This window comes from Nanorana parkeri, unplaced genomic scaffold, assembly GCF_000935625.1.
Source record: "Nanorana parkeri isolate BGI_ZX_2015 unplaced genomic scaffold, ASM93562v1 scaffold1772, whole genome shotgun sequence".
NCBI lineage: Eukaryota > Metazoa > Chordata > Amphibia > Anura > Dicroglossidae > Nanorana > Nanorana parkeri.
The window spans coordinates 51,434-72,965 of record NW_017308040.1 but is presented as its reverse complement, the minus strand read 5'-3'; the positions used below and the strand labels follow the sequence as shown (position 1 = coordinate 72,965).

The window sequence follows — 21,532 nt, the reverse complement described above, 5'->3', positions numbered from 1 at the left end:
TGCTTTCTCGCCTGTGTGCGGGGGGGGGGGGGGGGGAGGAAGCTCTGCTTGCAGTGGGACTGCTCCGCACTACAAGGGTTCAAGGGTTAAATGCTTGTTTGGGTCTAGGTTTGGGTAAAGTAGTTTTACTTGCCTGATCCCCAGCAGTCGGCACTATCCTAGTCTCTACACTCCGGGTTGTGGACTGTCCCTCAGTGTCCTTGTGTATAATGCAGGGCTCTGGGTCCTGCGTTCTTCATAATGCCAAGTGCTAAAGGCTGAGGGTGCCGGTCCTGTAGCCTGAATGGAGTCTGCAGGACCGGGGCTCAGGCAAGTCCTTTTACCAGGTACTCTAGACCTAAATGGGCATTTAACCCTTGCAGTGGGGGCAGCCAAACTACAAGAGAGACCCCCCACTTGCCTGCAGAACATAATGGCTGCTACACATTGGAATTTTAATGTCTGGATATTCTGCCTTTCTCTTGATGAGGGTTTTTGTTTCCTGGAAATAACTCCATATGAATGATACATTGTATATATCCAGACAGATCTTTTTATGTTTTCCTGTCTCTTTTACCCTCTTTGTAACTTTATTTTTGGTTTAGAGAGCTCAGTAGCTCAAGGTGAAATTGACACATTCTGCATTTCTCTACAGATAATCCATAGTGCTCCGTAGTGTAGAATGTCATTGGGTGAGATTGTGTAGAAGGTGTTACAATCTTTACACTTCTGTATCGATATTAACAAAATGAGACAAAAGGATTCTAGTTCCCTTTCAGGTCCGCTGCTCCTCTGAGGACAGTGGCTGTGATGAGCCCCGGTGATGGTCAATGTGTAATGCATATTTGGTGAATACATATTTTCACCATCTGTCAGTGTATGACCTCCGGGCAGAGTAGAGATAGATTCATGCCCCCGGGAGGCAGCGTTTCTACTTCCTGCCAGCTGCTGATTGGTCAGTTTCTTTTACGTATTGACTGAAATGGTTTTCAAAAGGTTCCGGTTCAAATTAGTTGTGACTTCATGTGGTGTCCATACGCATTAGATTATGAACGGTTACAAATAGGGATGCACCGATACCGGGTTTTCAGTATCGAGTACCGATATTTATATTTTGGTATACGCCGATACCGGTACTTCTGGTAGCATAGAGCCGACCTCCCGGCTTGTCATTACCCACCACCTGGCTTCTTGATTGCCCGGAAAGCCGACTCCATTCTGTTTGGCCGGCTCAATTCTGATTGGCTGGGAAGCCGACTTCCCCGCCAATCGGCATCGAAGCCGGCCTAACAGATCTGACAAAATGGTGACACAACCCCCCACCCTGCAGGCACCTCATTCCCCTCACATAGATCCTTAGGAGCATTAATTAACATGCCAGTCCCTCGGCCAGCTGGGCAGACACAGCTCTCCCGGATCTGCCCACGTCTCCTGTGTGCACAGCGCCTGCGTGATCGGCCCTCAGCCTGCTACTGCGCACGCAAAGACTGCCCAGCGCTCTCATTCAGAAATCCTGTGCATGTGCAGTAGCAGGCTGAGGGCCGATCACGCAGGCGCTGTGCACACAGGAGACGTGGGCAGATCCTGGAGAGCGGCTTCCTGGCTCCATGTTCCCTCGCGGCACTGCCGGTCAGAGAAAATCTCCCTCGGACCGGAAGTTCCAGTGTCGGGGAAGGTATCGGAGCATTTGGGTGAATAAGAGTACTCTGCCAAATACTCGATATCAGCACCGATATTAGTATTGATATAGGTGCATCCTTAGTTACAAATGTTCTTATTTGATGACAAATGGTGTGAGCCGCCATACAATGTGCTGCTCACACATTATGACTCGTCGATGTGTTGCTATTCATACAGAAAACTGACCAATAGAAAACTCCTAAACATCCCACTAAGCTGCCTCCTTGTTGCAGCTTTGTAGCCTTAGGCCTCGTTCACCCTGGGCGTATCATGCGCGCTTCAACACGCGTTTCACAACACGTGCACTGACACGCAACACGCTTGCTTTGCTATTACTAGGTAATCGCACCCCTAACACATGTTGCCAAATGTGTGACATACATTTCTTTGGTGTGCGTCGCATGGCGAAAGCCTAGGAACGCATGTCACTGCAGTGTGCATTCCTGCTATGGTGTAAATGGGGCCTTTATGTAATTTGAGGACAAAGTAATGCAATCCTGACAAGAGAAGAATACTTTTACTGCATCCTGATACATTGTTGGTATGGTGTGCACATCCCACAGCCGGGATCGGGTTGGTGGACGGGAATAATGTAAATTGAAGTCTGTGATTGCAGAGGAGTAAAAATACACAAGGCAACATTCATCCCCCCTTCCACTATGGGCACGGGGGGCTGAATGGGGGTGCGGCAGGTGAACCTGACTATGGGACTAGACACACATTGCATGGGCACGGCGTCCTGTATCTCCCAAGTCAGGAGTAGAGGGGCACACTGACCCCACCATGATGGATCTGCTTCTGTGCTGAGCGGGGTCAGTGTGTAATGCCGCTGAAGGGGAAACTGTCGGAATCACCCGATTTACTAAAAACAAAGGCAATAGAAAGTTCAATGTACCTCAGTCCTGTCCCATCTGAGAGGGTTTCGGAAGGTTCCGGTCGCTCCTCGTTCTGCTGCAGAATTCTCATTCACAGGTTCCGGGTTGTTAAACTTTGTAACCTGTATGATCCCGTGATTGGTAATCGGCGTGTACACATGGATGATATAAGGATGTGTTATGTAATGTTACCTCATGTGTGCTGCTAATCTCTGTCTGGGACAAAGTACTAATCGGGCCTGAGAGGTGCCAGACCAACGCCGCTCTGTGTGTCCTAAAATAGGCTGTCCTAAATATCTTCATCTTATCCTATATATTACATAGTTTACTTTACATAGTTGCACATTCATATCAGTCCCTGCCCTCAAGGAGCTTACAATCTAAGGTCCCGATCCCACATACATGCATACGAGGGCCAATTTAGACAGCAGCCAATTAACCTTCCTGCATGTCTTTTGGAGGAAACCCCCCAGCACAGGGAGACCATGCTAACTCCTTGTAGATTGTGACCTGGCTGGGATTCGAACCAAGGACCCCCTGTGCTGCAAGGCAGAAGCGCTAACCACTACGCCACTGTGCTGCCCATATATCATGTCAGTTTACACAGGAAGATACTCGGGTCTGTCTTCACCAAACATCCATCACGTTATCTGAATTGGATTTGTAAGCCAGATCATTAGACCGGCTACATACAATTGTGCATATGCTTTGCATACTATCCGTGTTGATTCAGACTGACCATGCGCACCGGGCGCGCTCCCATCCCATTTGGTTGTGATGGAGGTAATTATGTCGCCGGGTTTGGTTCTTGCTCACGGTGATCTGTGGTGGTGGATGGATGTACCACCACCACCATCCTCTGCTGCCATAGATGGAGGATCCTATTGTGGAAAATGATGTATATGTGGAACTACCTCTAATACTGCTCATCATATCAAAAATGGAATAGAATTCAGTTTTTCTTTTTATATAAATATGGTCACTACAGATATTAACTTGTCATCAGATTGTATAGTTCTAATATGGGGATGTAAACAGTTGTGCCTGCCAGAGGACTTGTAATGCTGTTCAAACAGTCTTGTAATTCCTGCACTGCATTTCCTGTCGGGTGACACCACTAGACCCTGGCTCAGTTTTGCAGCTTCCCATGTCACCAATTTGCTTACACGGTGCTAGCGCACCGTGATGTCATGCTGTTTCATCAAGCAGGTGACACAGGCTGTGTTTAATAGTCCAGATACATCCTAATTCATTGTGAGGTTGAGGTGGCAATATAGAAATGGCCAATGCGTTTCGGAGGATCATATGAATTCCCCTTCATCAGGGCTTACTGAGGGAGAACATGTATCAGGACTGTGATGACGGTTCCATTCGGTGTATGAGAATTCAGAGAGCTCTGTATGTATCCGGACTATGAAATGGAGTGCTGTGCTTCAGTCCACGATCCTGAAATCCTCTATATACCGGAAGCATTATGTTTACTACCATAGTACATATGTTCTGTACTCCTCACATGGGTCCAGGCTGAGCTCCAGCTCCCCTCAGTATTGCTGTTCATGGATGACTCTGTTCCTGGAGGGTTTGTTTTGGGCTCAGTATCATAATATTCATTGAATACCATTTTTTTATATATCGCATTTCTTGCTGCATTGTGAAATCTTTTTGCCTCTCTTGTAGTGTTCCCGCCTTACACCATCTGAAAATGTCACGTGTCAAAATCCGCCTACCACACCAGTGTGTGACTCCCCCGGATCCCAAAAAACATCTCGTCAAGTCAACGGACTCATAAATTGGTTAGTGTCTTCAGGTTACTAATACAGTAAATGTCAAGTGTCCTGTGCCAGAGCTCGGCTTTTCTTTCTGGTTTGCCGGCCCGTAGATTCTGCTCGTATGCGAGTTTTATGAGGAGCTGAGGGTCTGGGGTGATTGTATGATGAGCCGGGGGTCTGGGGTGATTGTATGATGAGCCGGGGGTCTGGGGTGATTGTATGATGAGCCGGGGGTCTGGGGTGATTGTGTGATGAGCCGGGGGTCTGGGGTGATTGTGTGAGGAGCCGGGGGTCCGGGGTGATTGGTTGGTGGGTTGGGGCCCGGTGTCTGGGGTGATTGTATGATGAGCCGGGGGTCTGGGGTGATTGTGTGATGAGCCGGGGGTCTGGGGTGATTGTGTGATGAGCCGGGGGTCTGGGGTGATCGTCCGTGAGGTCCCTTTCTCTGGAATGATCATGTGTAGTGTGTGCCGTGCTTATTAGGAGATTGTGTTTATTTTGTCCTGGTGAATCCTGCGGTTGGAGGATGGTCGGCGTAATGTGTGATTGGGGTCCGTGTCTCTCATCCTTGGTAAAGGTCTTCCTGTCTTTCAAAACGCTAAGGGCCCATTCACACGGTGCCTTCCGCTAAAACCCTGCATGTGTTGTGGCAGCTCTGACAGCGTACACACAATGCCGGGACTGTCACTGTTTACTTTTTTAACTTTATTGGTAATGTACAATGTGTACACCCGTCCAGGTTCCCACGCAGCCGTGTGATGCCGCGACCTCCGGGGACATGGACTGCGCTGCAGAAAAATTGCATGTTTAAATTTTTCCACAGCACAACCCTCATTGCACAACAGTTTCCTGTGCGTCCTAGGTATGACATGTGTTCTGGTGCGGTAAAACGCAGGGCACCACTGTGTGCGATCAGGCCCCAGGTTTAGTGGTGTATATTAAAGAAGAACTCCGTGTCTAGGTGCTAAAACATTCTACTCACCAGACCATCCTAGCCGGCTTGTTCCCTGGAGCCTCTCTCCTCCTGCACTGCAGCAGTCTAAGGCCTTGTTCACACCAAATTCAGACCAGATTTGCATGAGTTTCTCTACACGCAGTGCAGGGGGTTGTGCTGCGTTTTTGATGTGTTCAGTGCCGTTTTTGGTTAGAAAAAATATTTTTTTTATTTTAAAATGAGCGTTCCAGGGCGTTTGCATGCGTTTTGATGCGTTCCAGAACACAATAGAGCTTGCAGTTTTTTTTACATGCTCTGGAACTGAACGCTGCGGTGTGAACTAGAGCCCAAAATACTGCATCCTTTAGGGTACGAGCGAGGTACGAGTACCGATACTTTTGATCAAGTACTCGCAGATACCAATTACCGATACTTTTTCTTAAAGGGACAGGTCACATTTTTTTCTAAAGCAATACAAACTAATGCTTTAAGGTCACTTTCTTAATATTATGATTCATGAGATGACGAGGGAGCATGACGCCAGCTTCCCGGCCAATCAGAATGCCGGGCGCTGCGTCATTACACGGCTTCCGGATTTGCTAGCTTCCTGACGAATCGGGAAGCCGGGTGGCGCGTCATTGCACGCTACCCGGCTTCCTGTCGGGACGGGAAGTCGGCTCCATGCTCTCTCCACAAGTGACGAGAGAGCATGGAGCCGTTTCCTGGCCAATCAGGAAACCGGGCAGCGTGTAATGATGCGCTTCCCGATACAGGAAGTACTCGTGCTAGGTATCGGAGCATTTGGGCGAGTACGAGTACTCACCCAAATACTCGGTATCGGCACCGATACTAGTATCGGTATCGGTGCATCCCTACGATCCTTAACAGCCAAGGAAGGCCTCGTGGCCTCAATTTGGATTTTGGTTGCCATGGTGCTGCCCGTGTGATCAGCTATGACGCCAGCCATTGCAGGGTTTGAAAGTTTGGTTGAGAGCTGAAATAAACACACAGACAACCATGGCAGCAGTCGCCAGAGGCGTGCCGTGAAAATCACCGTTCAATGGGACAAGCTCCGCTTTCATTACACATGCCTCCTGGAGAGTATGAGCATCCAGAATACCCCCAACATGGAAATGCTGCTCATACCTCGTGTACACTCCCCTCTCCTGATCCGGATTGGTCCTCTGTAGCACATTATGAAATAATTGTATTTTCTCTTCTGGGATTCCTATGGTTGTTCTGGTGTCTGATTTCAGAGCCCGTCGTTGTGTTCTTTTCTAGACGCCGAGGTGTGATCGTGGGGCGCGCACAATGCTTTGCTTTGACTTCTAATAAACCTGTGGAACCTGTTTTGCTGCTTTTCCTGTGTGTGGAAACACCGAACATTGTACATACTAAAGCTCTAATCTGCTCCTCTGTGATCCTTCAACATGCATTTCATCCATAAGGACTGAGCATGAGGAACTGTGTTCATGGAACACGACCACCTTTGTTGGGGGCGGGGGGAGGTGCAGGGATAGCCGTACACCGGCCCCTCGTCCTCATGTCCTCATCTGTAATGGAGGGTTTGGTATTCCCAGGCTCACCCACTGCATACAGAGAGCCTGATGGATCAATAAGTAGATGTGACCGCACTGCGCCCAAAGGACAATCTAATAACACAAATATTATGGGGGGGAATTTATCAAACGGGAGCAGTTGCCCGTGGCAACCAGTCGGCTTCTCTTTTCAGTTTGCTCAGGTAAGGTTTGAGAAAGAGAGAGAAGCTGATTGGCTGCCGCGCAAGTCTGCTCCAAATTTGTCTGCTCCAGTTTTGATAAATTCCCGTCACGTCTCCTAATTGCAATCGTTTATCTAAAACTGTTTAGTATTTTTTTATTATTATTTGGCGGCCATGTTTTCTGTACTTTTACAGTTGCCTCATTAGGTCCTGCCATGGGGGGGGGGGGTACAGGAAGCTGTTTTAGGGGGCGAGCTCTTTGTAATACAGTGCACCTCAAATGCGCCTTAAAAATGACAGCCGGTGACCAACGCTTGAGGTTTTGTCCTATTGGTCGATTGGAGTTGGCTTTCAGATTGGGCTGACTGGCTCCTGAATGAATTAGTCCGCCCCTGGTGTAACTTGGTGTTGGGAAATATTCACCTTCCTACTCTCCTCTGAATCCAGAATAATCTCCTCCCGTGTAATATCGCAGACAGGGGATCACCTCGTCTCTGTAATCTCTCCACATCATTTCTTCATTCTTGTTTCTGAACCTGAGGAAATTCCCTCGACCAATCGGATTATTCGGGTTCCCGCTTCTAATGACGGGGATTGCAGAGGAGCATTCCACGTACAGAACCTGAGATGGTAACATTGGGTCGCTGATCTGTGATCCGGTGGGCGGGGTCAGGCGATGGCTCCCATGGTGGGAACTCTTTGTTCGGGATTGCTGCTGGTGACTATTTGCTGAGCAGATTTACTCCCAAGGACTTTCCTGAAGTCACACGAAGACTTCTGTCCTGATGGGGACTTACTGTACTTTTTCTGGGATAGGGACTGCATTGACGCCGGAGGGTTGGCATGACCACCAGGCAACTGGCATTTGCAGGATGGCGAGTAGCACCGGCATCCTCAGTGTCCTTCGAGAGAGTTCCTGATCTATAACCTTCCCTTCAGTTGTACCGGCTCCTCTTCCTCTGTCACTGCACACTGCGAGCTTCTCACAATGTGCAATGTGAAGCTACAGTAATTCTGATGGGGCCTGCCTCGTTTCCTGGCTGGAGGACATCCAGCATCATCTATCCATTTGCTCCCCAGCCTGACTGTCCCTGGTCCCGCCCCCTTTCATTAGATTTCTGTTCTTTCAGTCATGGAGGCTCCGCATCACGTGTGGGTGTTATTCAGGGTGGTCTGTGTGCAAATGCAACCTGCCTAGGAACGGCCACTCCTCCCGACTGAGACCAGTCCGAGGCATTTTGATATTTGCATAACTCCTCCTAAGTGCCAACCCACTGCTTGCATGATATCTGAGCTTTTGAGAGGAGCACTGAGACAGGGTGCTGTGATGTTTTCATGATGCTATGTACAGCACCCTAACGGCCCCTCCCGCCTGCATTGCATAGAGAAGCTCAGACCCAGTGATGTCGCTGAAACTAAAATAAGGGATGCAATGGAAAGGTTTTGTTGAGCCGTTAGCATGTTGATGAGGGGGGGAGGGGAGAACTGGGAAAGGCTTTTTTGTCCACCTTTGTTTAACCAATTGGCACAAAGGAAAACTACTACTACCATCCCACTGACATCCGACTGAGCTGTGTCCTGGAATATAGGCAGCCGGTCATGTTGGAGGTCAATGGGATTGAAGTTTGATACAAAGTTGGACAGATTCACATGGAGCCGGTGTGTCCAATCAGGGAGTCTGCTGCATTGACGGCAACTAGAGAGAACTTGAAGAGTTATGTGGCGGCTGGGGGCACATTGGGGACCCGGCTCCTGGGATTTGTTGTCCCCCCGGGTTATGTCATGGCACCAGAGCAGATCGGCTGTGCCAATCCTTGCTGCTTTCTGGTTCTAGAAGTCCTGACGTTCCAGCGGTATGAAGATTGCACGTTTATTAAGTTCTGAATTCTTAGGAAGCATCTCCTACTTCAGTCCGCGGCGCCTTGTGTTCTGTGGTCTCATTGTCTGTCTCTCTCTCTCTCAGTGTGCGTTCCAGTGCGTCTTGTAATGGCTCTGCAGAGGGTTTGGATCCAGAGGAGGTGTTGGGTAAAAAGCGTCGTGTGGATACCCCGTCAGCATCACCAGCACTATCCGATTCCACCTGTGTGGCAGCTAGAACGCGGCCCCTGCGTGGGCACAAGAAGCGCAACTTGGTCCGGTCCAGTGATGTGTCCTCCCTCAGCAGAAAGGTAGGAACCCTTTTTATGTAACCCAGAAGGAAATGTGCAGCTTGTGTCTTGTTTCGTGTGTGAAAATGGAGGAGCGGAGCTCGTTCCCTCTGAGGTGCCGTGTGAATCTGCAGCCTGGCATCCTGCTTTTACCATTGCCACATTGCAGCAGACACCCGGCACCTTCCGAGATGCGTTAGTCTGCTGGCCCCTTGCCATGTACTGGTCAGGACTGCTATTTGTATAACATACAGAGTACTCAGGCGTGTACTGTAATCCTGTGTACAATGTCTTCCCTCCGTGTGTCCTCTGTACAGTCCTATGTCTTCCCTCCGTGTGTCCTCTGTACAGTCCTATGTCTTCCCTCCGTGTGTCCTCTGTACAGTCCTATGTCTTCCCTCCGTGTTTCCTGTGTACAGTCCTATGTCTTCCCTCTGTGTGTCCTCTGTACAGTCCTATGTCTTCCCTCCGTCCTCTGTACAGTCCTATGTCTTCCCTCCGTGTGTCCTCTGTACTGTCCTATGTCTTCCCTCCGTGTGTCCTCTGTACAGTCCTATGTCTTCCCTCCGTGTGTCCTCTGTACAGTCCTATGTCTTCCCTCCGTGTGTCCTCTGTACAGTCCTATGTCTTCCCTCCGTGTGTCCTCTGTACAGTCCTATGTCTTCCCTCCGTGTGTCCTCTGTACAGTCCTATGTCTTCCCTCCGTGTGTCCTCTGTACAGTCCTATGTCTTCCCTCCGTGTGTCCTCTGTACAGTCCTATGTCTTCCCTCCGTGTGTCCTCTGTACAGTCCTATGTCTTCCCTCCGTGTGTCCTCTGTACAGTCCTATGTCTTCCCTCCGTGTGTCCTCTGTACAGTCCTATGTCTTCCCTCCGTGTGTCCTCTGTACAGTCCTATGTCTTCCCTCCGTGTGTCCTCTGTACAGTCCTATGTCTTCCCTCCGTGTGTCCTCTGTACAGTCCTATGTCTTCCCTCCGTGTGTCCTCTGTACAGTCCTATGTCTTCCCTCCGTGTGTCCTCTGTACAGTCCTATGTCTTCCCTCCGTGTGTCCTCTGTACAGTCCTATGTCTTCCCTCCGTGTGTCCTCTGTACAGTCCTACGTCTTCCCTCCGTGTGTCCTCTGTACAGTCCTATGTCTTCCCTCCGTGTGTCCTCTGTACAGTCCTATGTCTTCCCTCCGTGTGTCCTCTGTACAGTCCTACGTCTTCCCTCCGTGTGTCCTCTGTACAGTCCTACATCTTCCCTCCGTGTGTCCTCTGTACAGTCCTATGTCTTCCCTCCGTGTGTCCTCTGTACAGTCCTATGTCTTCCCTCCATGTTTCCTGTGTACAGTCCTATGTCTTCCCTCTGTGTTTCCTGTGTACAGTCCTATGTCTTCCCTCCATGTTTCCTGTGTACAGTCCTATGTCTTCCCTCCATGTTTCCTGTGTACAGTCCTATGTCTTCCCTCCATGTTTCCTGTGTACAGTCCTATGTCTTCCCTCCGTGTTTCCTGTGTACAGTCCTATGTCTTCCCTCCGTGTGTCCTCTGTACAGTCCTATGTCTTCCCTCCGTGTGTACTCTGTACAGTCCTATGTCTTCCCTCCGTGTGTCCTCTGTACAGTCCTATGTCTTCCCCTCCGTGTGTCCTCTGTACAGTCCTATGTCTTCCCTCCATGTTTCCTGTGTACAGTCCTATGTCTTCCCTCCATGTGTCCTCTGTACAGTCCTATGTCTTCCCTCACAGCAGAGGCTGCATGGAGCACACCTGTATATAATGGAAGTCCCAGCCTGATCAGTGCCCACAGGGCTGTATGTAAAGCTGAGCTCCAGAATTTTTTAATATAGTTCCCTTGCAGTGGCTCCTGGAAGGAAGAGGAACAAGCTGTAATACTTAAGTCTCTGACCATGCCCTCTCTGACCATGCCCTCTCTGACCATGCCCTCTCTGACCATGCCCTCTCGGCCCATGCCCTCTCTGACCATGCCCTCTCTGACCATGCCCTCTCTGACCATGCCCTCTCTGACCATGCCCTCTCTGACCATGCCCTCTCTGACCATGCCCTCTCTGACCATGCCCTCTCTGACCATGCCCTCTCTGACCATGCCCTCTCTGACCATGCCCTCTCTGACCATGCCCTCTCTGACCATGCCCTCTCTGACCATGCCCTCTCTGACCATGCCCTCTCTGACCATGCCCTCTCTGACCATGCCCTCTCTGACCATGCCCTCTCTGACCATGCCCTCTCTGACCATGCCCTCTCTGACCATGCCCTCTCTGACCATGCCCTCTCTGACCATGCCCTCTCTGACCATGCCCTCTCTGACCATGCCCTCTCTGACCATGCCCTCTCTGACCATGCGCGATGGTTTGTAAGATCCAGGCGGGCGCTCGCAGTGACCATAGATGGAATATATACAAGTTTGAAAGGTTGTCACCAGCACACCATTGTAAAGAATAACGAGCCTGATGAAGGGGACCCTGTGCGGCCCCAAAAGCGTTTGTACTGGAATGGCAGTTTTCAATCAATAAATGGGACTGTCGCTGATTTCACTTACCATGGTGCGCTGGTGACATCCTTTCAAACTTGCTTTCTCCGTCCTCGCATACGATGCTGTCAGTCCGGCATGAAATGTGATGTCCGGCTGCGACCACAAGCTGGGGCACCAAAGAGAAGAGGCATTGATGTACGGGTCACGCGGTGGATACCTGCCAGAGTGAAGAATTGGTTAAGTATTACAGCTTCTTCCTCTACCCCTATCCATATCAAACAATATTCCTTTCACATGTTGGGTAAGAAGAATGCTGATTGACTGTTATTGATATGAATATACATCTATTATACGCATAAAATATCTATATATGTTGGTGCTTTCTTTGTTTAGCCACAGAAGCCGCTGTCTATGAAGTGTGGATGTGACCCTCCCACCACATGTATCCTCTGTGGTTGTAAGACATATGCAAAGACATCCCACCCCAGCACCATGGCTCTCAATGAGCGGATAGCCCTGATGGACCCCTGCTACCACCCCATCCTATCCTTCCCCTATGGTAAGTCTGAAACCCAGAAATGGATTTTATTCTGTCATCTCAGTTTTGTTTTGATTCTGTATAAAAGCTCATTTGTTTAACCCTTTCGCTGCCACCTACTGTAAGGGTTATGTTTGTGGCAGCACGGGCTTTTTAAATGCATTGCCGTCTCCTATAGCAGTCTGCAGTGTGTTTTACATTTCACAAAAGTAAGGGGCAGCTCAGCATATGCCCCCTTACCCCCCACATTTAGGCCCAAGACCCTTCAGGCAGTCACCAGGAGTACCCCCAGTTGTACTGCCTTTGGACCTTCCAAGGGTTTAAAGCTTCCCGTGTCCCTCAGTGGATAACATGCAATGTTGTTTCTTCCTCTGTCCCCCCCCTTACATAACTGCTGTATCCTGTAGGGGGGTGGGAAGGTGCAGCTATATTGCAGGGCTGAGAATGCTCGCCTCAAACACTTTAGGAAGTGTCAAGGAGACCTGGGCTGCCAGAGAGGGGGGCTTTCATTCTATCAATTTTTTTTATTTATTGAGACCCGCTCTCACCCCTGTTTATGATCATGTACCTTGGTACTCCTTTCCAACACAACTGAGGCATGCTGGGAGTAGGACAGTTATCCTGGGCTGGCCATTGTCAAATACTCCTGTAGGCGTCAGTATAACCCAGGAGTCAAGACTTTCATGTGTCCCTCAATAGACTACAAAGTATAATTTTACATGAAGTACAAAGATGCTGTGATCACATGACTATAGAACATCATGCATGAAAAATGTGAAAGTGATGCGAGTATTTTCTGATATAAAATTGTTACTTTTTATTACGGCAGAATGTGTATTCGCTGACATTCTAATCCCTGTATTAGACGGCTCTCTCTGATTGGCTGTTTGCTTTTACAGACACACCCCTCCATTTGCACTTTGAAGCGTTGCTGAAAGACGACAGACAGTTCCGCATCTCTAATAAGCTGAAAATCCTGAAACTTTCTCAACTCGCCAAGAAACCCCACGAGGCCGGCAGTAAGTGGACAAACGCATCCTTTGTGAAATGCCGGTTTTGGTTTTTTTTAAGGCCCCATGACAAATGATATCAGGACAGGAGGTCATAGACAGCAGATTGGGACAGGATCAGGAGATTGTCATCCACAGTGCATGGGCATACCAGAACCCTCATTCCAGGGAGCTCAGACGTTGACTTTGGGTGACCGGTTTCCTTCATGCTGGAGGTGATCAGGAGAGGCTCATTCAATGTTATGTGGAGAATTGGCAGAGATGCCAGATTAATATAGGACGGCAGAATTGCAGCAACATTCAGGTCAGCTTTATAAACTGTCACTAGGTAGCTCCTTCCACACGCTGCGATCTTTACTGGGTGCCCAAGATCACGAAATCTGCAGGAAGAACCCTTTAGCATAGTCTGTAGCTGAGGAGTCATGTTCTTAACGCCCCATTCACACTGAGCGACATGAAAATCGCGCGACCTTGAGCGACTTTTTCCTATTGGGCTGTATGCAATCAGGAGCAATATCGCTCAAAATCGCTCTTAAAAAGGGTCATGTAGGAGCACTCCCATGCACTCTCGTAGGAGCGACAAGCTACCAGCGATATTGAGCGACGAGATGTGAACAGCTCCATTGAAATGTATTGGAGAAGCTACATAGAGCGATATCGCGCGGAAATATGAACGATATCGCTGCAAAAATCGCACGATAAATCGCTCAGTGTGAACGTGGGCCTTAAGGAGAATTATGAGGCTGAGTGATTTTCATAATCTGAGCCGACGGGTGACAATGAGACTGTCACAGGTCGGCTCAGTAGATCGGGAAGTGAGAGAACATATACCGGCGTTCGCTCACTTCTCGATCCTGTCCCGGCAGAGAGCCGTGACTGTCACTCACGGCTCCCTGCAGGGATCCCCCCCACCTGTCAGATCCTCCAGCGCTGACTGGAGGAACGGAAGGGTGAGGGGGTGGGTACATCTGGCTCTGCATCTGGATAGGCAGAGCCACCTGTCAATCCCCCAGCTGGGTGGATCTCGATAGCAATGTCGGGATCCGTCCTGGCTGCGGCGTCTCAGTATACCACGAGCTGTAGCTCACTGTATACTGAGCTTTGGGTGACGGGAGAATGCTAGTTTGTGTCCTCCCGTTACCCTTAGGAGAACTATGGGGAAAAGCCCTAACCCCATAGTTCTCCTTTAAAGGACAAATGCATTTTTATTTTATTTGTTGCCCTCTTCTCTTGCAAACTTATCTGAACCTGATGAGGCGTCTGGGGTTTACATCCATAAGTCTTCACTGTCCAGCCTGTGCATTGCAGCCCCGAAGACTTCTATAGGCTTACGTCCTGAGGCTGGAGATGGTGCCATAGAAGCCTTTGGGGCTGTAACGCACAGGCACATCCAGCACGGAAAGGACTTGTGGTGTTGGATGTAAAGTAACAGCATAACCGCAGCTGTTGAATCGAGGAAATTATGCATCTGTGTCTGGGAGGTGGGTGGGTTAGGTCAGGGGAAGGGAAAAAAATAAGTGCTTTAAAGCTCGGGTTGCGTCTCAAGGCATAGCGTACACAGTTCTGTCTGTCACCTACCCGCCCTCACCCCCCGTGACAGCACTGATTCAATTACCAAGCACCAGTGCTGTCACATGGAGTAAGTCTTCTGCTCCTGTATATCTGGAAGGCTCAGGTATTCCCCTGGCTCCCAACAGCTTAACGAAACCTGCGGGGGGGGGGAGAAGGTAAGAGGTGTGCTGCTGCACGACCAGACTTTAAAGCAAACCTATTTGGCCTGTGTGGGCCCCGGGACAGGTTTGATTTTCAGTATGGTAGACCGTATTCTTCTCAAAAGACAAGCCTCACTTCTATCGATCTTCATGAATTAAAACAACTTTTATTAATTTAAGGAATACATACTGTGAAACAACATTCCATGTATACAATACCCCTCCCGGATTTCTCCAATCTGGCTTGGTCATAGGCAGTATGCTGCGTGAATGGGAGGCTGGCAGCTGTATATTTCTTGGATATGAAGTTTGTACGACACTGCAGCTAGAAAGTGAGCCAGCCATTGAAGCAGAGCAAGAAATGTCGACTTTTACCTATTGTATCAGCTGTAGGTTTCCTGCCATAGTCACAGAAGGATAAGGTTCTGTCACCCAATATCCGAAATATGGGCTGAAATTCATGTGATTGGTACATTTGGGAGTCTGCTTTGGAAGCTGTCACACTACACAAACATATTAACCATGTATGGACCTTTGCTGTATGCCCTAAATAAAGTCATCCTAAGATGTTGTACAAACTTTCTTTGCTGGGAAATCCTATCTGTTATTTGCTTACCGGGACCCGGCCATCAGTCTGCCAAGTTCTGCTGTTATAGGGGGGATGATGGTCTAGCGTTAGTCTTTCTCACTGTGACTGATATTGGAAGGATTACGGACTGTAAAGCTGTTTGGTGCACCAGACCTCACAGGTAGATCACCCTTTTCTCTTTTTGTTGTCGCAGGGTCAATGTTCCGGGATGACAGGCAATACAAAGGAGTGCCAAGTCCCAGCATTCATGTCTCCTCTCCAGTTACACCAAGACCAAACACAGCAGCTCACCAGCTTCCTTCCTTTACTGATACCCCCCCTTCTGGGAGTCAGAACAGCATGTCAGCGGTAAGTGATCCTCCATGAGCTCAGGAATGTTGAATAGCATCAAGACGTTTCATAGGAAGACCAGAGGGCTTGCTATTGAATATAAAACACCTACGTTTCCCAGCACACTTCCCGGCTAGCCTGCAACAAAACAAATGACCCGGCCTAACAATAATATACTGTAATACAATATTCCTGAAACCCAAACTACTACCTTGCCTTAATATTTGGGGGGCGTTTTGTGGCAGAGCCCTTATTTTCTAATCTAGCACGTCTCTGCATGCCTCCACCCACACATCCATGCCATCCATGGTGGGTATTGTGTACTAACAATGACTACAGGTCCCGTCTGCAAATTGGAGTTGTAGAGAGCGGTACACCGGCTGTCCCTGGCTGCTCTGTAGCTGGGCGGCACTTCAGCAGGTTCATACCTCTGTGTGCACCTGAGGCTGGATGTAAACGTTAATAGAGCCTGTACATTGCACCAGCAACAAGGGATTGTGGTTGCAATGCTCTGCAGGCGTCATTGTTTTGGTGTATTTGCTAAATTGTGTGTGTAGGGGGGTGGTTGCACATATTAAAAGGCGTATTTCAGCTTTTGCACATCAGTCTTCCAAGTCCTCGGCATATGCGGGCTTGTGCAGTACAAGTTTTAACTACAAGCTTTTTTTTTCTTTTCAGGCTCTTAAGCGGAAAAGGTTTGAGAACTCCTATGACATTGACAATATTGTTATTCCAATGTCTCTGGTGGCAGCATCACGGGTGGAGAAACTTCAGTACAAAGAGATCCTGACACCGAGGTACGCACATCTCTACAGCCGCCCAGTGCACGCTGAATGTGTTCCCTCTCATCCAGTTCCTTGTAATGGGTCAGACAGTTTGTGAGCAGTCTCTGCTCTGTGTCCAGCTTTCCTCCCATTTGTTATATACAAAATGTGTCTTGATGGAGGAGCTGGAACGGTTCTTTTAGTTGTATGTTTTATAATTTTTTTTTTTTGTCTGTGTTCTTCAGTTGGCGCGTGCTGGATTCTTCGGAGAAAGACACGCTGGATAGGGATCCTCAGGTGAGCCGCCTGTCCCGCCTCATATTGGTACTAGGCATAGATTTGAGTACACCGGCTAGTAACCTCACATTCTACTGCAGATTGACTCCACTTGTACAGAAAATGTTACTACCCTGTTTCCCTGAAAATAATACCTAGCACTATTTTTGGGAATTGCTAAAATATAAGACCTACCCCGAAAATGATACCTAGTTGTGACCATCCCGGGGCCGGTGGTGGCATAAGGGGGAACTTGAAGAGCCGCGGGAGAGAATCAGCGATGGAGGAAGCGAGGCGGCACCAGAGGGAGCAGAGCCGCATAAGCCGATGCCTCCTCTATAGCGCCGGCTCCTGTCACAGGCGGAGTGATACCACATGCACTCCCCCCCGTGAGGAACCGATAGTGAAAGTGCACTTTGCTCATTCTGGCCAGCAATTGGTTAGCAAATTGCTCTTGGAAAGGCACGGCACCCCCGATTGCCCTGATCACCCTACTTTTTCTACATGAATAAGTGCGGATTGTTGTACATTAAAAAAAAAAAACCTACCCCGAAAATAAGACCCAGTGTGTTTTTTGTTTTTTTTGAGCCGGAAAAAATATAAGAGTCTTATTTTCAGGAAAACACGGTAGATGAAGAAGCCATGAGGGTTTGCTGTGCAGATGAGAAAATGTACCTTTTCTGCCTCTAACAATGCAACTATAGGGCTTATACCATCCAGAGGATGAGGGGGTCTACCACCATAATACAAGAATACACGTGGGATACCTTTAAAGTGAAGTTCAGTAGTAAATACTCTGTCCGGTCTCTGAACAAAAGCAATTGGCACCTTTTTATATAAAAAAACGTATTCTCACCCCTCCGGTGGGGTGTGATTCCTACCTTCCTCTGTCCCAGCGATGCATTCACCGTATAACTCTTTAGAGCGCCACACTTCAACTCCACACCTTGGGTGATGGTTGCTGGTTTTCCCTAACATGCAATGTGGTTTCTTCCTCTGTCCCCCCTTACATAAGTTCTGTATCCTGTAGGGGGGTGGGAAGGTGCAGCTATATTGCAGGGCTGAGAATGCTCGCCTCAAACACTTTAGGAAGTGTCAAGGAGACCTGGGCTGCCAGAGAGGGGGCTTTGACTATCTCTTCTATTGCAAGGGAGTGCTGTTTTACATTTTGCTTAGGGCCCTGAAGCTGTTTATAGGGCTATAGCTATAGAATGAGGGGTCTGCCACTATATTGCAAATGAGCAATACATGGAGGAAATGTCAAAGTGGGGTTCAGCTTTAATGACCGCTGTGAATTCTGTAGTGATCTGGACTATGTTTAGAATTTCCTTTTATCGGCTTCATCTGTGCACAGTTGCATCCATATGATACGACAGTCAGTGGGTGTTTTTAGTGTAAGAATATATATACTCTGTATTTTTTAGCTGGAAGACTTGTCTGACGATACATATCAAGACCGGCACAGCACATATGAGGAGCTTGAACGTTCTCGGTGGGATTCTTGGGCTTCTGCTACGCCCCAGCGACGAGGTAGCAGGTATGTGCCAGTGCTTAAGGTTTGGCTATAGATCGCTTTATGATGTTATACCTTTTAGAGCAGTTTGTGAAACTAAAGGCAAATGTTTTCTATTTGTTCAGATCATCCAACAGGTCAGATGGTCGCTGGACACCACAGCCTCCTAACAGCCAGGGATCATCTCAGCAGATGGACTCCCCAGACATCAGATTCCACAGCCTTAACGACTTCCCGCTGTCCCTGTCATCTGCTGCAGCTGACAACCCAGAGCCTTACAGCACTGTCCAATGCCTGTCCCTCCACAGCCGGCCCCGAGTCCTCTCCTGGAGTGAAGATACCAGATCTTCCACGCCTGAAATGCCAGATGACGAAGAACAGGTTTGTGGCAGATCTTCATTGTATAGAGGCCAAAGATACAGAATTGTGTGTTTGCAGTACCACCTCCATCTTGTTCTCCCTTTTGAGGTCCTTCTAAAAACACCATTACCCTGTCATAGAGGACACAGTATGCTCATCGACCTACCTGGTCTCCTACCTCACCATGCTTCCAGAACCGAAGCCTCTTTGCCATTCAGCACTTCTGGGAGCGTTGCATGCTTGTCTCCTGCTGAATTCTGTATTGATGTCGGAGAAAGGAACTGCGGCATGCAGCACAAGCATCCAACTCTTCTGAAGTGTCAAATGCAAACAAGGCTTCTGGAGGCTGCAGTTCTGGAAGCACATGGAGGTAAGAGACGAGGGCCACATGAGAGGTGAGCACACTTGTATGGCAAGGTATTGTCATTTTTTAAAGTTGTTATTATACAGGATTTATATAGCGCCAACAGTTTGCGCAGCGCTTTAGGCCCCATTCACACTGCGCGATTCGCAAATCGCGCATTTGTCGCACGATTTGCATTTTGCGCGATATTGCGCAAATGCTTGCATTGAATCGCAGCAAAATCCGCTCCAAAAAGGGTCCTGATGTAGCGACGCACGACCCGCGACAGCAGGACCCTTTGCCAAGCATTGGAGAGCGATATCGCGCGGTAAATAGCCTCAATATCGCGGGAATTACCGCGCGATAAATCGCTCAGTGTGAACGGGGGCCTTACAATATAAGGAAGACATTACAATCGCAATACAAATCAAGACAAGATGGTAAGGAGGGCCCTGCCCCTGAGAGCTTACACTCTACAAGGGAGGGGGAATTTATCTTTAGACACCTGCATATCTACTGCCTCCTCCTGCAGGTAACTCAAATTTAATGACAGGGTCACTTTAAAAATGTTTAAATGTCTGTAGCCTCACCACAGATTCCCTTTTAAATCAAATTTGGTGAAAATTATATTTATTCTTCCCGGAAAAAAAAAGGAAGTCCATGCCATTGTGCTGCCTAAATAGCATTTCTAAGCTGGCCTCCTATAAGCAGCAACAACTTTACACCTCCGAGGCCTTTACAGTGCTGGTACAGCATTTGCATCCTCTGGCTCCTTACTAAGCTGGCACGGGGCAGGCGGCGCATACTCTGAAAAGAGGAACCCATTTGTGATCTGTCTCAGAACCAGCTTGACAAAGGCCTTATGGATCTGTCCCTATTTATGGAATGGGCAGGTGTGATTTGCTGTTCACTTGCATCATTAGACAACACATCAGCTTCTTGTGGAGAGAGTGATGTTCAAATGTTTCATGTATGCTTATGATGCCATATGACATCCAATACACGGATCATGCAGAGCTTGGAGGGGGACTTGGCAGCAAAACTGACAATGGGAGATGTGTGTCAACACTGCACGCTGTAACTCCTAGCAGCAATGCCAGGCACGCAAAATGACCATGCCAGCATGGAGCTGCTTCTGTGCTTGGGAACAGGGACCAAGGGGAACTGGCAGGATCACCAGGTATTTAGAAGCAAGGGAAGAATAAAGTACTGGCTACACTGGTATGAACGCACAACATTGAGTCTTAAAGGAGAACTATGGGGTCAGTGTTTTTCCCATAGTTCTCCTTAGGGTCACGGGAGGGCATATACTAGCATCCTCCCGTCACCCAAAGCTCAGTATATAGGGAGCTACAGCTCGCGGTATACTGAGACCGCCGCAGCCGGGACGGATCCCAACATCACTGTTGAGATCCACCCAACTGCGTGATTGACAGCTGGCTCTGCCTATCTAGAGGCAGAGCCTGCTGTACCTGCCCCATCCCCCGTCCGTTCCGCCAGTCAGCGCTGTGACAGTCACCACTCCCTGTAGGGACAGGATCGAGAAGTGAGCGAGGGACAGTATGTGTCCGCTCACTTCCTGATCTATTGAGCCAACGTGTGACAGTTTCATTGTCACAGGTCGGCTCGAACTATGAGGCTGAGTGAAAAGCACCCCCCCTCATTGTTCTCCTTTTTAATTTTTGGGGTTCCATCTACTTTTTCCTCCAGACCCCTTCTTTCTAGAGCAAGAAAAGCTGCCATATTTCCAACATTTGTACATTTCTGTTTTAGAAGTAAAGCATTTTCTTTGACTTGCTGCACTCCCAGTTAAGCGTCACAATAGTCATCCCAATTTGTCTTCTCTAGCAGGTTATTCAGCCGTGGGAACAGCGCTTTTTCCCCCTCTCGGACAGAGACTGCCGCACTCTCCAGAACTCGCCTGGAACACCAAGCAGAGGCAGGACCAAGTCGCACCCGGACGTTTCATGGCAGACGTCAAGCAAGCCTGGCACATGGACTGAAAGCATAGACTCTGGCATGTCAACAGAAAACCTCACCCCAGCCTCCAAAGAGCCCCCCCTACCCAATAGCATTTCAGTAGTTCGAGTCCGAGCCCACAGTGGTGACAAAATAGCAAGCCTGGAATACTTTCCGCCCAGGCCGGTGAACAAGAGATGAGAGGTCCTCTTTATCACAGGATGTGTGAGCAGAGAACACAAATCCATATACTTTATTTCAGTATCAAGTGCTTGGCTGGCTTGCAGGCCCAAGTGGAGCATTAGGGTGCACCATAATGTAGGGGTTCCTGGGCTCAGCGGCACGCTGAAGCGAGAAGCCTGCGAGTGGTACAGCACAGAGCAAAAAGGCTACATGCTGAAACTCAATATGGGGCCACAGGAGGGTCTCCGTATGTGGATGACTCCATTTTCCTGTGGTCTCCTGGTAGCTGCGTAGGCAGTGCAGGTACATGGAGCAGGCTCGTGTAGCCGGATGAAAGAGGTGAAAGATTGGTAAAATTACAGAGCATTCTAATTGAAA

At 48.8% G+C, this 21,532-nt stretch overlaps 1 protein-coding gene across 1 annotated transcript in view; it reads left to right on the top strand.

Annotated features, from left to right (window-relative positions):
* The window catches only part of LOC108799625 (KAT8 regulatory NSL complex subunit 1-like), a 54,782-nt gene extending 33,250 nt beyond the window's left edge, over window positions 1-21,532 (top strand). The window contains exons 4-13 of the mRNA XM_018571517.1: window positions 4,212-4,327; window positions 8,921-9,125; window positions 11,971-12,136; window positions 13,015-13,134; window positions 15,620-15,774; window positions 16,435-16,553; window positions 16,766-16,817; window positions 18,221-18,333; window positions 18,435-18,693; window positions 20,867-21,532. Coding sequence (XP_018427019.1) covers window positions 4,212-4,327; window positions 8,921-9,125; window positions 11,971-12,136; window positions 13,015-13,134; window positions 15,620-15,774; window positions 16,435-16,553; window positions 16,766-16,817; window positions 18,221-18,333; window positions 18,435-18,693; window positions 20,867-21,172 — 1,611 coding nt within the window. The 3' untranslated portion in view covers window positions 21,173-21,532. The remainder of the gene's footprint in view (window positions 1-4,211; window positions 4,328-8,920; window positions 9,126-11,970; window positions 12,137-13,014; window positions 13,135-15,619; window positions 15,775-16,434; window positions 16,554-16,765; window positions 16,818-18,220; window positions 18,334-18,434; window positions 18,694-20,866) is intronic.